General features: G+C 37.3%; 1 protein-coding gene across 4 annotated transcripts in view; it reads right to left on the bottom strand.

Moving 5' to 3' along the window:
* Positions 1-15,598, bottom strand: part of TENT4A (terminal nucleotidyltransferase 4A) — a 59,819-nt gene that overhangs the window by 35,079 nt on the left and 9,142 nt on the right. For all 4 annotated transcript variants that reach the window (XM_033064914.2, XM_033064896.2, XM_033064906.2 and 1 more), the window contains exons 2-7: positions 9,959-10,082; positions 8,475-8,521; positions 7,444-7,564; positions 6,064-6,171; positions 5,240-5,368; positions 3,471-3,684 (exon numbers count right to left, since the gene is read on the bottom strand). In XM_033064914.2, coding sequence (XP_032920805.1) covers positions 3,471-3,684; positions 5,240-5,368; positions 6,064-6,171; positions 7,444-7,564; positions 8,475-8,521; positions 9,959-10,082 — 743 coding nt within the window. The remainder of the gene's footprint in view (positions 1-3,470; positions 3,685-5,239; positions 5,369-6,063; positions 6,172-7,443; positions 7,565-8,474; positions 8,522-9,958; positions 10,083-15,598) is intronic.

The following is a 15,598-nucleotide window of genomic DNA, read 5'->3' on the forward strand; positions in this document are numbered from 1 at the left end:
GCTGACATTGAAAAGCTGCAATGAATAATTTTGGGCAGCCACTACGGTTAAAAGAGATAATCTCATAGATGCTGCCAATCTCAAATCTATTTACTTCCTGTACTTGTGACCTATCAAGATGCAGAAGCAAGCAACATGAAGCATAATAAACCCGGAGAGTCAAAGAATCTCTTTTCAAAGAAAAAACCTTGAATTTAAGGTTTAGAACTTTCATAGCTGCCCACAGCAGTTCAGAATGAAGAACCAACTTTCTTATGAATGGAGTGCCACAGGTGGTACTCCAAGTTTTAAACTTGGTGCTAGAGTAGCAATTTAGCTATTCCAGCAACTGCCAGTCTGAAACTAGATCAAAATTATTTCTGTTCTGAGCATCAGAAATGACTGGAGGATCTTGATCATCACCTGATTCACAAAATATAAAATAAGCCCCCCTAACAGTCTGCTGGATAAGTGCCAAGTTTGTCTTACAACCACAGATTAAAAGATTTGTCAACTACAGTGATGTCTTCCAAGACAGGATACTGCTTGACCAATTCCAGACAAACCTCTTCCAAGATGACATCATCTACCCTGCACCAACATATTCCTGTGAACAAACTTCTGAGTGCCTGGTTTTGCAGTTCTACTCAATAAATGCTTTTCCTATTTAAGTATTTTACAAAAAGGACAAGCGTTAAACGGTGCAGGTGCAAGATGTTTATGGAAACTCCCTACCTTAGACAATGATAAGGGAATGATTTTCATCTCATCACCCTGTCCTAGGACACTAACTCAAGATGAAAGATCTTAGACTATGAATAAAGACCAAGTATAAATGATTACTTCAAAATGCATCATTGCTATATTAGTCTGATAACTCAAATCCAGACCTCAACAAGCTTTCCATTTGAAGTGTTGACTTCTGACATCTTTGTTGGAATCCTGGCTCTTAAATCACAGAAATTATCTTCTGGCACACAATGATCAGTCTGAGAATCTCTGAGGAAACCCTGCAGTACCTAACAGAATCTAAGAAAATCCACTACAATCAAAACAACAGCACCATCATTTCATGCCTGTTGCTCCCAAATCCAGGAACTAATAGATGGTAATGAGCAGGCAGAATGATGCATCACATCCTTCTGATGACACCTTTTATCTCTCACCCAGACATCATCAACCACTTCACACTGAACAAAAAAAACAGTTCCTTCAACTTAAAGAAACTAATTCCACTAAACATATTCCTGTTCCCTACAAGACCACATTATTCTTTTGAGCTATACCCTTCAGTATCCTATTGCTAAACTAGTGCATACACTCATAGGAGTGACTTTTACACTACTTTGATAATCTTCGAGAAATTGAAAGGGAGAAACTTTTTTATCCCTGTATTTTTTGCCTCATTTTGGGATTAAGAAGCCATCTTTTCAAGTATTCTTCCGAGGCTTAACAGGAACTTTGGAGAAAGTTGTGATCAGGCTAAAAAAAAAAACCTGAAAAATAAAATTAAAAACTTGTGCATACAGTGCAAATACAGGTTTGCAGGGGTAAAACTCTGCAGCAGCTTATGCTAATTTAAGTTAAGACTATGAAATTAACTTACTCCCATCTCCTTCACCGTATTGCCACCAACCCTGAGCATCAGACACTGAATGGATCTGAACAGAAACTGATCAGAGATGACTTGTAAACTGGGCAAGGACCTGAACCCTTGGAAAAGATTTTTGTGCTGGGACAGAAAGTATAACAGAACTAAACTAATCAACAGAATTCTAGATGTCACTAACATGTACTCAACAGGCAATTTTAGATACTGTAGGAATATGTGATTAAGTCTGGATCTGAGGTTGTACTCATGAGCTCTGATTCAAAGAGCCATCCTATATGTTTTATGTAATTTTCCTCCTAGCTTCATCTGGCAAGTTCTGTGGTAGTTGCTAGAAAACATCTCTATGAGACATAGTGGTCAGATAACTTCAAAATATTGTCAGCTTTCATTTCCATTGCCAAAACACCATCTCCTGTAAGAATTACATTATCTCACACCATACAAATTCTTCTAGAACTTAATTCTTATCAACTCCTTGACAGCATACAGCCGTTCTTCTAAACTACAGTTCTTTGTTTCTGCAAGATTAATGCTAGGAGGAACAGTTCAGAGCCCCTACTAGACTTGAAAGGTTTAATTTCTTCTCCAGAGTACTATTAGCAGTGATTAAAACATTGCATAGCACACGCAATTTGCTCTCCTTCAGTCCCCAGCAGATAGAAGAGAGCAGTAAAGACTTTTGACTGTAAACAATTGTGGCTCATGCTGCTATTCAAACGGGTCTTCAAGCAAGTAAGTACACAGCTCCTAAAGGACATCTCAGTGACAATAACAGTAGTGCACAATCATACCCTAACCTATGCCTAGCCAAGTACAAGAGTCATGATGGACACAAACTCAGAGTTGCAAACATATCAGAGACATGGTTAGACAAATGAGTATCACAGCCTGTAACCTGTTCTAGGGAACTATGAACATTCAACATATTATTTAGAAAAGTGCCAGACTTCAGCTCCTGATCCATGGTATTTGCTTTAAAAGTGCTGTAAATAAGCAGTCTACACACAAGATATGACAGTATGGACTTTGACTGCCAATTACATTCTAGAAATACTTGTGCTGAAGTCCAAATTAACTGCAAATTGACTTTGTTAAAAAGCTGGTTTGAAATTTCAGCTACTCGTGATGGTCTAAATAGAATACAAACTGATTACTATAAAGCTGGAAATTATCCTGAGGCACTTAGCCAAAATTAAGTTCAATTATTTTGAGGGTTACTGAATCAAAACCAAATCTAAAAAAAAAAAAAAAATCATGTTAAGTATTTTCAAAAGAACATGCAACTCTAAAATGCTATTCCCTAAAGATCCCTGTGCAGCACAGAAGCAAGTTATGCAAAGTGCTCTCCACACCACTACCACAATGCAGCTGGTTTTTACAGATACCCACCCCTGTGGGTGCAGTCTCTGTGGCACCACCCTGCAGAACAGGTTCTGCATCTGGGGCATTTCCTTCCCATATGGTGTGATTTATCTGAAGTACACCACCACAGACTGTGGCAGGAAAAGCTACACCTTCCAATCTCCTTCTCACATCAAATAATGGAGAACTGTTTTGCTAACAACTCCCCTTCCAGGATTTCCTGGAATTCTTTCTTTCACTACCTCTCAGCACTGTCAGAGACTCTTATAATGTACTCAACACAGTTCTGGATCTCCAAAGCATTATACAACTGCACTGTCTGTATGTAATCCAATTTATTTAGGCTAAGAATCTTGGGAGACCTCAGATCCACATCCCTCAGCCCTCCTGACCTCTGCACCAGCAACAGCTTCTTCCCAGTGCAGCTTCTCAAACTCGTTTGACAGACTAATAATGCAAGCTGAGAGCACAAGCTGAGCCAGAGCGCTGGAATATTGCAAGATGTGTACAGTCTTACCAGGCAGGAGAGGATCTTCAATACATAGCATGGATGGTCTATATCCATTAGTCATGACTTTCATGATTTCTTCTTTGGCAATATAGGCACCTCCATTTTTTATTCTAATACCAGTTTTCAAGTAGTTAAAATTCCTTCCATAGAGTTCAAAAAATTCTATAAGAAGCATTCCAAGGTTTTCATCAGCTCTTCTGGCATCAATTCTTGGATGTAGCTGTAATACAAACCAGGTTTAAAAATTAGTAGTTTCCAGACTGTAACACATGACAACAAAAAGCTCTCATTTAAACAGCTGTGTATTTCTTCACATAAGTCTCAGCTGAGTCACTCTTCATGCACTCAAGCCACTCCCACAAAACCGAGAGGGGGCAGCACTTCAGCAGTATCTGGAAGCCAAAGGACTCTCATCTTTCCTCATGTAGCTTTTTGAGGGTTAGGGAACTCTTTTCTCTAAATCAAAAGCAAGAAAGAAGTACTATATACTAAATTACAGTCTAGTTAGTAACAAAGTAGTATCCAATTTTCCACAGCAAATCCATCCCTCAATGATTTCAGAAAGTGGGGGGCAATCCAGTTGCCCCAACTGAAATACAGTTTGTGTCTGTATCGCCACTTACTTTATTTGGTATACAAAATCTATAGTAATATTTCAGTCAACACCACCAGCAGCAGAATATGTTAAGTTTTCCATTACCACAGCTGCTGAAACATGCTAACGCCATACCTCATCATACCTGTATTTGAGGCTCACTGTCACAAAAATGTATTAAGCAAAGTTCTAACTTGTTCATAACATTGTAACTTGGCTATTTCATCATCAAGCACAGCATCTGCCAGTCTTAAGCATGTCAAAACCTAACCAACATATAATTTCACAATTATAAGCCGCACCATTTTGACTAAAGTTTTGGTCCGTACCAGGAGGTGCGGCTTGTATTCCGGAGTGGCCAATATATGAAAAAAAGTTCAGAAATTTGCCAGCCGGAAATGCGAGCATGTAGCAGCCCTGAGTCGAGCTGAGCCCGCCCTGCCCCGAGCAGGGCCAAGGCCGCCTCCGGCGGCCGCAGGGGAGTGGGGCCGGCGGGGGAGGGGGGAGCCGTGCCGGGGCAGCTCCGCGGCAGCGGGGCCATGCCAAGCCCACATGGCCTCAAGCCGAGCCAGTAAACCCCGTGTTCCCGCGATTCTGTTACTAATTGGCAACTTTGTGAAAGTTGCACGCGGATCCTCACTGCAAACAAAAGTGCGGCTTACAATCCGATGCGGTTTATATATGGAGGAAAAACGAAATGTTGCCGACACCCGGGAAGTGCGGCTTATAATCAGGTGTGGCTTGTAATCGTGAAATTACTGTAAGTAAAAAAAAACAACTTGACTGTTGGATTTCATCATTTTAATAAACACTGAAATCAACTACCCTGCACATTCAGTACCAGTAGTCTGGGAAGCAAAAGACAAAAACGTATGCTGCAGATTTATGAAGCACCGTTAAGGTGATTCAGGTACAGGCCCTGGCACAGAGAGCAATGCACAGCCCGTCTGCCTTTCACAAGGCTCCTGCTGCGGTTCCAGTTCACACAGGGTAGATCCTGGGTGTTTGAGAGGTAGTCCACATGATCTTTCAAGAGTCAAACAGACAGAGCCCTAACAGTAATGCTGTGCATTGCAAGGAGCATCCGAGGAAACAGTACAATAAAAGGGCATAGGCACAGAAGCCAAAGTATTTTAAACACCATACAAACAACATACTTACAAATAAGGAATAGACTCACCTGTAGGAAACTAATTGCCATTAAAATTAGGCTGTAAGAGCTAATTCCACCAGTAAAAACTTCATTCAAATCCCTCTGAAGGAGGAACTGTTTTAATACTAAAATCAAGTAAGGTAGCAAAGAATATTTCTGCAAAGCAAAGTAAGTCTCATCAATGACAATGGCAACATTCCAAAACAAACAAAGAAGTACACAATCTCACCACATAAAGATTCATCTAATACAAAAAGATTTCCAGTGGTGTGCTCTACAGTGTTTCCATGGAAAGAACTGAAACATGCTTTTTTATTCTAGAAATGGATTAACAGAATTCAACTCTTACTCAATGACCTTACATATCAAATTTATTTCCCATCTAAATAGTAAGATTCTTATATCCTTCTTTGAATGCCAGTGTCACTACAGTCAAAGCTTTCACTCTAAATAGTACTTTTACTACAGAGCATAAAAGGAAACTTCTAAGCGTGTAGCTGCACAAGAATGGTTTTTTGACAGATTAGCAAGACAGCACTCATAACGCAGCATCACTTAAATTCAAGGTAAGCAAATCTTGAAGAGAGACTGGCTTCAGAAGCAAAGTTCAGTGCCTATCTGCATCTAGACATGACCATAGAAGTCCTTTCACATTGTACAGGTTTATCCACTCAAACACCTAGCACTCAAAGGGAAAACTGAATGAATACCAATAGATAATAAATTAAAATATCCACGTTTAATTATTAATGAGAATAGTCCCCAGCAATAAATTGTCAAGCCATACCAATAAAACTAAGTATCTATCACATCCTTCATAAGTAGCGTAACATTCAATACATGGCTGATACCTTCATGTATTCTTTGATAAATCGAGCTGCCTTCACACCAGTTTCTACATTAAAACTGATGTCAACTTTCACTTCTGTCTCCTGGTCAGTGAGTTTTATTATTGGTACCTGAAAAGATTAAGACAAGAATGTGAATCCCCAGAAATACAACAGGGGTGCTGTTCCCTAGCTTACTCAAGACACATGGATACTAGCAGTTCAAATGAACACAACTATCAAGTCTGAGGAAGTAACAATCCTAACTTGACTGACAAGTGAATGCTTTCTAGGGAGGTGATTAATGCACAACCACATTAACTTACCATCTCTCTGGTACTCTACCACAGCCATTAGCTATCTGCCTTCACAGCTGCAATAGCAGTGTTTCATATGACAATTTACTTAATTTAATGACTCACTCAAGTTAATAGATCTTCTGATCTCATAACCTGTGGGAACTGCATTCCTCTGACCCAGCATTGCACCATTCACTTCTTGAACCGACAGAAAACCAGCCTAGCAGAAAGTAATGCCTCTTGGTTTATCAAGACAAACTGGTTCAATGCAGAGTCAAATGAAAGCCAGAAGAGATAAAGCAAAGCATCTACAGCAATATGGCAGGAAAAAAATTAATACAAAGTGACTGAAGATGTAGTTTAGCTTCATAGATACTGAAAATCCCATTAGCTCTCAGGTAAACCAAAGACTGCTAAAGCTACTGTACTATGTACTGCTACTCTAATGAAAGCCACAGGAATATTATGAACCTAAAAGAGGAAGACTGTTTTAGAGAACACAAAACAGAAGCTTGCTAACAGAAGTTTTGAATACTCACCTTAGTGCCCTGAAGAAAACATGCCTTGCCCAGTAACATAAAATTCTCATGCATTAAGTTTTTAACATATTCAACATGACTTACAAGAAAGTTACAAGAGATAACACATAAGTCTCACAAATTACATAAAGCACTCAAGTACCATATTTTGTATGGGAAAACCCAATGTTAGGGTTTAGAACACTTCACTATGCCATCAGAAACAAGACAACTGAAAACAGTGTTGAAAGCTAGACAGCTCTACTCATTGGCTTAACAAACTCCCCTCAAAGATCAGTGGAAAAACATTATGCAAATAGTTAACTTATTTTACTGGATATTTTGCAAATACTAACTTTCAGATCTTTATTGAAAAAATAAGTATAAAGTATGGCCTTCAGCAAACACAGTACACAGATCTACCTATGTCCCTGTAAAAGACTCCATGCTATTGCTAAGCACATACAGATTCTACTGAAATCTTGCAGAGAGCTTAACACAATATAATTTGCTTTCGGAATTAAGAATACTATTTATCACCAACAACTGAAAGTTTTTCAGTTCAGTATTCAAAAGCTATTACTTACCGTAGCTTTGTCAAGTACTTTAATGGAATATGGCTCAGCCACATTGTGTTTTCTCAGTGCTTGCTCCAACAACTGTAAAGGGGGTCTTTCCCATTTCCCAAAAACAACTAGATCAATATCACTAGACAAAAAGAACACAGCATGAAATCCATTAAGTCTAAAGCACAATACACTACCAAAAAATATGGTAAGATTGGCATTCTACATATTACAAATCATAAAAGGTGTTCATTTAGCAATTTGCAATTTAGGATCCCAACAAGCTTCTTCTAGGAACATTACACAAGAGAGTCCATGCTGTTTTAGGACCCAAAGCAGTGTTCTAGTTTCTTGCCTCCATTAGTCTGATGAGCTGTCCTTTGCATTCCTTTCCCCTTTACCTTTCATGCTGACTTCCACAGTTTAATTCCATCCCTCATCTATCTACTCATGTTGACAGGCACTTTAATAAACCGAAGAATTTTGTCAGTAATTGGTATTCATAGAAACAAAATTTCCAGTGCCTTCCTTCTGAAAATTTAATTGATGTAAAGACAACAGAATCTGTGAGGCAGAGCTACACATGTTTCCATATCCAACTGAACCATTAAGGGACATAAAATGCCAAATTAAGAATAACATTTTTCTCTCCAAAAAGATAGGAATACAACACTGTCATGGTTGTTTTGACTTTACACAGTAACTCTGTGATAAGTGACACATTATCAGTAATTTGTCTTATTTAACAAAACACAATCCTTACAAGGGAAATGCTAAATATTCAGTTTCACTGGCTGTTTTAAAAAAAAGTCAAGGACTAATCCCAGATACAAGGAAGAAAAGGTTATTCACCAAAGGGTCAATTAGTAGAGCAGTAAGATGATACATCAAATATTTATCACAAATCTTGAAGTTCAAAAGCTCTTCCCTTGGTCACACGAAATATCAGATAAAAGTTTTACTGAAAGTTTGATACATTTGCATGTTCCATTCTAAACTCCTCCTTGAAATTTAACATTTCTCTAAAAAGACAAGAGTAAATTATTACTTACCTAGTTGGAAGATAAAGCCCTGTACTAAAGCTGCCAAATATCTGGACCTGAAAAGAACACAGCAGGAAAATATCTTGCAATTATGAATGCTCACTTCCTTTTACTGTCACAAAACTTCATACTTTTTTCAAGTTCTTAAGGATATAGCCAAGTAAAAAAGTTACTTTATTATATTCTCTCTGTACAAACATACGTTGTTTTACAGATGCAACTTTAGAGAAAACTGGGCTTCTTTAACATGAAATAATTACCAATCCAGTTAGCAGAGAATAAATTTAACCAAGTTCTTTACATTATTTATTTCCAGTTTGACAATTTCTTTCCTTCCTGCTCCTTCCTTTTCTTACAGGGCAGTTTCACTGATATTGGAAGAGTTTAAGGGAAAATTTTTCCAAATTTTTAAGTTTCAAAACCAGCAAGTACATCTAAATACATAATTCAAATAAATATAAACACTTCCGATTTTCTTTTTAAGAGCAACTATGAAGTAGCAGAAGGTGTCTGTGTGTGGAAAAGTAGGCACAATGAAGATACATCCACAGACAACATCATACTTTCAGCAAGCTTCCCATCTAAAGAATTGAGATGTTCTTCCCTCTCTGATACAGCAGAGCCCAATTTACCAGCTCACTTAGTTTTTTCCTGGGCAACACAGGCCCTTTTCAGTGTTCATATCAATTTCCACAAAGTAGAAAAATCTCACTGTGAAGAAAAAACATGGGTGATGATGAAGCAGATGAGCTTTACAGCTTTTTTAGCTCAGTGCTGTGGCCTGAGCCCTTACTGTCTGCCATGGAAGGCTATTAAATCACTCTGGTCTGAAACATTTTTCTGGTTGTTAATGACAATGATATAATCTGGCAATCACAAAGGTGATGCTAGAAACACATAATATAGTACATTCTTTTTGAATAGGCAGACTCATTCACTAGGTAACAAAGTGTTTGAAATTACATCAGCTTAAATTGCAACACATCTCGGGAAGTGCAATTTTCCCACTACAGCAGGGCTAAAATAATTCCTTGAATGTCAAATTCATGAAGAGTACAAAAAAAAAAAATCTGCATTCAATTGGTCTTTCGTAAAATATTTTGATTTTAAAATATTCACACATTAAGGACTCCTTGCAGAAATTGATACATAGGCAGTCAATCTCACTTTAATATTCAAAATTTAATTATACAATCGATTTAATTAGCTTTTACTTTAAGAAATGCTCTACAAAAAGTTGACAATTATTCACATTCCCAGTTCTCATAATGAAAAAACCATTCAGTAGAATTCATTAACCCAAAATCTAAGTTTGAAATTGCCCCACTTTATAAAATAAATTTCCAAGTACTGCAAGAACTGTAATATTAAGTCAATTGCTTTAAACTTGAAGAGTTACTTGTTTCATTTTCGAAAGAAAGATAATAGCAAGGCTAAGTGAACAAGCGCTACAATTTACTAGAAAAGCAAATCACAACTGAAGCTACACTCACATCAGCGGTAGGCCAAAGATCTTTGATGACTGTTTCTATCCTTTTTACCACCTCTCTTCTCATAGCTGCTTCTTCAGGACGAGGGGACATGAAGTCATAGAAGTCAATGATTTCTTCATGTAGTCTAATGGAGAAAATAGGATCAGTTAAAGTGACAACTGAACTATTTAACTATTACAATAAATATCACAAGAAACAGGTCATAGGCTTTAATATCAATCCTTTAACCAAAGAGCTCAGAACACTAACTCTAGCAGATATTTACTAAATTTCTTACTGGCTCAACAATGAAGTCCAAATTCAATTATTGATTCATTATGATTATTTTCTTTAAAAAATAAAGCTGAGTATTAAAAACTACATAATGATGCAAATGTGAAGCAGCACAAGACCAACCAAAGTCTTCAAGTAGGTTTATTCTTCCAGCAGTTCTTACTCCTGTGCATGCGGCAGTTTACAGACTGCAAACAGGCTACTGGCATTAATGAGTTTTTGCAGAGGACAATAAAAAGGACATTTGAGTATTTCCTGACATAAAAACATCCTCTTTGACACTCAAGCCCTTCATTAGCCATTCATTCATAATATAGAAAGTGACCTTCCAACTGAACTCAAACTGAGAAATGTTAAACATATTCTCAAGTGTAAAGTATTTTTATACCAATGTTACATGAGGGGTCCTGACACTGGAACCTTATCCACCTATTAAGCCCTTTTGTTTCACATCTACCAGTACTATAGAACTCTTGCTGCCAAATTTGAGGTTTCAGGTGAATGTCACATTTGCCTTCAATGGAAAAGCATCAAGTCATGCCAAACAAAAATGCAAATATAACTACTGCTATGACATTTTTCCAAAGTATCTTTGTGATGCTGACATATTTCTAAGATTTCTGTCTAACTCACAAAACTTATCTAGTCAACATCAAAGTGAAATACAAATGCAGTCCTAAACCTAAAAATCAATCTATAGTTTATATACTTAGCCTTCCAAAAGGAAAATTTAATTCCTCTCTAGTAGAACTCAACTCTTCATCTGAGACTTTTGCAATTCATTTTACAAGCTAACTCCCCTACTAGCAGGTTACTTCCAAGAGACCACATGTCTAATTTTTAATTGTCAGTATTCCTTTCCATACACAAAGAAATTTTCGCAGCAAAGCCCAAAGGTACTTCCAAAAAGCATAAATATTTTGAATTACTGTTTGGTCTTTCTCTTGTCTTACACTGAGCCTGGACCCACAACTGAACATTTCACTACACAGCAGATTAAACATTTCAATTTGCTGATGAATCTGCTTGATTCCAAAATTTTAGGGGAAGATAGAAAATACAAACTGACATGCTCTTATTTTGTTTTGTTTATAGAAAGTATGCTTTTTTCCTACCTTTCCAAGACAAAAAGACCAATGAATAAAATACTTGAACACACCTAACAGAGATGGGGACAACGTAAAGACCTCCTATTCTCCTGCCTATAATAATCTCCAGTAGGCAGATACAGAGTGAAAGCAAGAAAAGGCAAGAAAAGCAAATAGGCAGCCATCCTTCCAAGCCCCCAATAATTTCATGTGGCATACTTTCAATCCCAATCACGATACGTATTAGGTCAAAGAACTTAATTCCATAGATTTTTCCAGGTCTTTTAGCCCATTTCTGCTTTGTTATTCATGGCATTTCATGAGAATTTAAGTATGCATCAGAATAAAGGCTGCTTTATTTTAAACTGCTGTCTGGTAATGATTTTATCAGATGCTTTTTCCTGGGGCAAAAAAAAAAAAAAAAAAAAAAAAGTTGTTACTGGCAGTTCATCTAAAAATACAAGATTTCGCAGGCTCTCAATCCATTTATCTCTACCCAGCAGTTTTCCAAGCTACTAAGTCATGGGTCTCCTTCCACAAGAGCAAGTCCAAAGTTTGATCACTACTAACCTTCTTTGGCTTGTTTTCAATTTGCACCACGTTTTCTGACAGGTGGGCAAAAATACACAGAGTCAACACTCAATTCTGCCATTCAGTCCAGGATGCAGACCTGTTTCATTTTATTGGCCCTACACATGGGAATATTGTTGCTGCTTGAGGGTACGTGAGCACACAGCTGCTCTTTTTAAAAGAGACCATAATGAAGGAGCTTCAAGGTGTTTTCTGAACAAAACCAAAATAAAAGCCCACTCACTGGGTGCATTCAACCTGAATTATTTTTCTTCAGTCATGATTCTATATTTACTAGAATTTAATTTTACCAGCAATTTTATAATCTAATGAACAATGAACTCCCACTGTCTGTCTGCAGTCAGCTCTAGTTTTCTATCTATTTCTATTTCTAGCTATTATCCTTTTCTTCATTTCTTCCCTCCAGGTATTTATGAACATATCAAGCAACAGTCTTGAGTAATTCTATTTGTAACTCTCCCTTATTATAAAGTAAATAATTTATTCTTTCCTTTGGTTACTTCTAAGCAGATAACCCAGCAAAGCCATAAATATTCGGTTTTTACAAAGTCTTCAAAAAGAATCTCAAACATTCCGAAAAAAAAAAATCAGAAGCTGTGCTATCAAACTGAACACAGGAATATGGATTAACAATGAATCCTTCAAGAAAATGAGACTTGTGAGACACAACTACCTTTATTAAAAGGTACACTAGACCCTTTCTTTATGTTTGATTGTGCAAAAAGTTCTGTTTTTTTATGGTATCAGCCCCATCCAACCACTCCAGGAGATCTAGACATTTCTGGGAAACAATGGATTTACAGTAGCCATCCTGCATCGGGGAAAAGAATACAAGGGGTCTCCATCCCCATCACAACCTCTACCACACACAGCACAACCTTTCAAAAGCAGCCCCAGTGCATCAGTGAGCTCAGAAAAAGAGTCAACACAGAAGTACTCTCCCCCTTTGAAGCCCCACCGAGCCTCTCTTCTGATAATTAACAGTGTCACAACTGTTACCCACGTTATGAAAGACTCAGAAGAGTACCACTCATCACTAGTCTGTATTTCCTTCCCTCATCTGCTTTTTAATATGAAGTCAGGTTCATATTTTCTACTTCACACTACCAAGGCAGTATTTGGTCCAATGCTTCAATCTGCACAGAACAGCCAAGTTCTAGATATCAAAGCTCATTTAGAATTCAAGTCATACTTGTGGCTAATTCCTCTGAAATTCTTTGGCATATACCATAAGACATGGATGCACAACAGGTATCATTCTGCTGACTGGACTTAAATTCTTATTGAAATTTAAAATTGCAGTTGCCTGGAGTCAAAGAAAGTTCTGATGAGAGGTCTCTTAAGTCCTTTTCTGACAGAAAGCAATTAGTTCACTTAGTTGTTTTTACTACATGATCTGTGTCCTCCCGACTGCCCTTTCATGTTTTTCTGAGTCCTACTCCTACTCAGTCCTACTCTGGCAAGTTTCTTGTTTCCAATGTGCAAGACTTTCAAGTCTTAATACATTCAGCAAACCAGTTCTCAACACTCTGTGTCTTAACAGATTTTTTGTTTGCTCTTTCCAGTTTTCCTTAATTCAACAGTTTCTGTTTCTTAGAGATCATCTTCTTGGTCTATGTCCTTCTGGATAAGAATCAATGCTATATTTACAGTCAGCATACGGCAGCACAACCACTGTAGCATTTTACCTTCTCGTTTATACCTTAAGAAGCTTCTCAAAACAGAGATACTTCTTTAAAATTTAATGTTACAGTAGTTTGAATTTTTAAAAAATCTTTGCTCAGATAAGGTTACTGAACACTGTCACACAAAAATCCCAGCTTTCATGTATATAAAAGAAGATCCTATAGGCTGTTCAGGACTAATCCCAGCATAACTTCTTGCTAGCTGAAAGAATAATGTAGTGTCTGAAAAAAACAGATAAAAGTGGAATATTCAGCCAGCCAATACAGGGATAGTTTTTACCTAAGTATTTTGTCCACGTAGCCTCTATAATTTTCATAAGCACTTCTTAAGTCAGGACTGTGACAGTACTTTAACCATTAAGAACACAATTTCCATCTTCAGCACATGATGTACATGCAGATACAAGTAACATCCTAACCTATGTTTTTAATAAGAACTTTCTTCAACATATAGACAAGTCAGTCTTCACAATTTCCTTCTGGCTTCTTAAAGATTTTGGCTTCCCTACAGCATCACAGCACATAGCAATCTCCTGTAACATTTTAAGATGCCTTTTAATCAACTGTTTCACAAGACAGTTTTACTGTATTTATAGAAATACTGGGAAAGAAACTTGTTGGTAAGCTATAACTGTACTCTTACCTAATATAAGATGGTGAAGATTAGAACACAGGAATGCAGAAGAGGCTACTTGTACTTGCTATATTATTCAGGTTGCTAATTTTAACTGCCCAGAGGAACCTACCATTTACTGATGTTATTACTGCTAAGCACAGCAAGCATCAGCTGCTTACGGGTTGAACTACTGCAATAGAATTAACATCTTCTGTTTATCGAAAAATTATTCCTTCTACGGTTTTAGGAAAGGCAGACACTCTCCCAGTCTCTAGGTTAAAATAACACTCAGGTGACACTCTCAGACTTTTGCCATGCTTTTCCTCAAAGGCAGGTTTCTAAGAACGGAGATCATCCATTTTACTCATTTACTGCAAACATTATACATAAGATTGACATTATTTCAAGGGCCAGTCTCAATGCAGTGAAACAAAATTCTCAACAAACTGGAAGGTAAATGAAAACCTACAGAGACTTTGTTCCTTCAAGTAAGCACCTGGCTCCTTTTCAACATGACTATGCTACTAAGCATATTAATTTATTCTAAAGGAACAGACAGAAACATGATTGCATTTTTTGTGGAACAACTAACACTTTTTAAAAATATTCTTTACTTACTAGAATGAGTATTTTTCTAGCTGAAGGCTAACACACCATCCAAGAATCCTTATTAAATCCTTATAAAAGGGAAGAATAGATGCCACAGTTGAAGCATGGGAGTCTAACACTAGAGGTGTGTAGAAAATGGAGGTAAAGAAATGGAGAGGTATAAGCAGCATCTCAAAAGAATCTCTCTTGAAATAAAGGTTACAAGTCATAGAACACATTCCTTCAATGAAGCATGAATTCCAAAACACTTGTGATTTCACTGTATTGAGACTAAATGAGGAAATGCACATCAGTCACTGCACATATTTTGGAAATCTGTTGAACTGTACCTTCGCCTATGACTAGGGCAAAGCACAATTGCATTCTCATGGAAATGCAAGTGAAATCTCACACAACAACAATCAAATGCATTCAATAGTTGAAATCAGTCAATCAGTCTTACAGTCTAACTAGGAAACACAGTTCAATGAAATAAAGGAGGAGATATATATAGATATATAGATATAAATACACACAGAGACAGGGAGAGAGAGTGTGTGAAACCAAGAATGCATTCTGAGACAGACTTCTCCCAGTATGATCTAAGACTAAGACATCTGCAAAAGGGTTTAAAATGCAACTATGACGAAGAAGAGATGAACTACAATTCTTTGCATTCCCACTCACAACACCCATCAGATGCCTTTACCTTTCTATACTAGTCCTCCTCAACACCAGTAAGGCTCAGGCAGTACCACTCTACATCCTATGCAAATGTTCTCTCATCTTACAAAGGAGA

This window comes from Catharus ustulatus, chromosome 1 (assembly GCF_009819885.2).
Source record: "Catharus ustulatus isolate bCatUst1 chromosome 1, bCatUst1.pri.v2, whole genome shotgun sequence".
Lineage (NCBI taxonomy): Eukaryota > Metazoa > Chordata > Aves > Passeriformes > Turdidae > Catharus > Catharus ustulatus.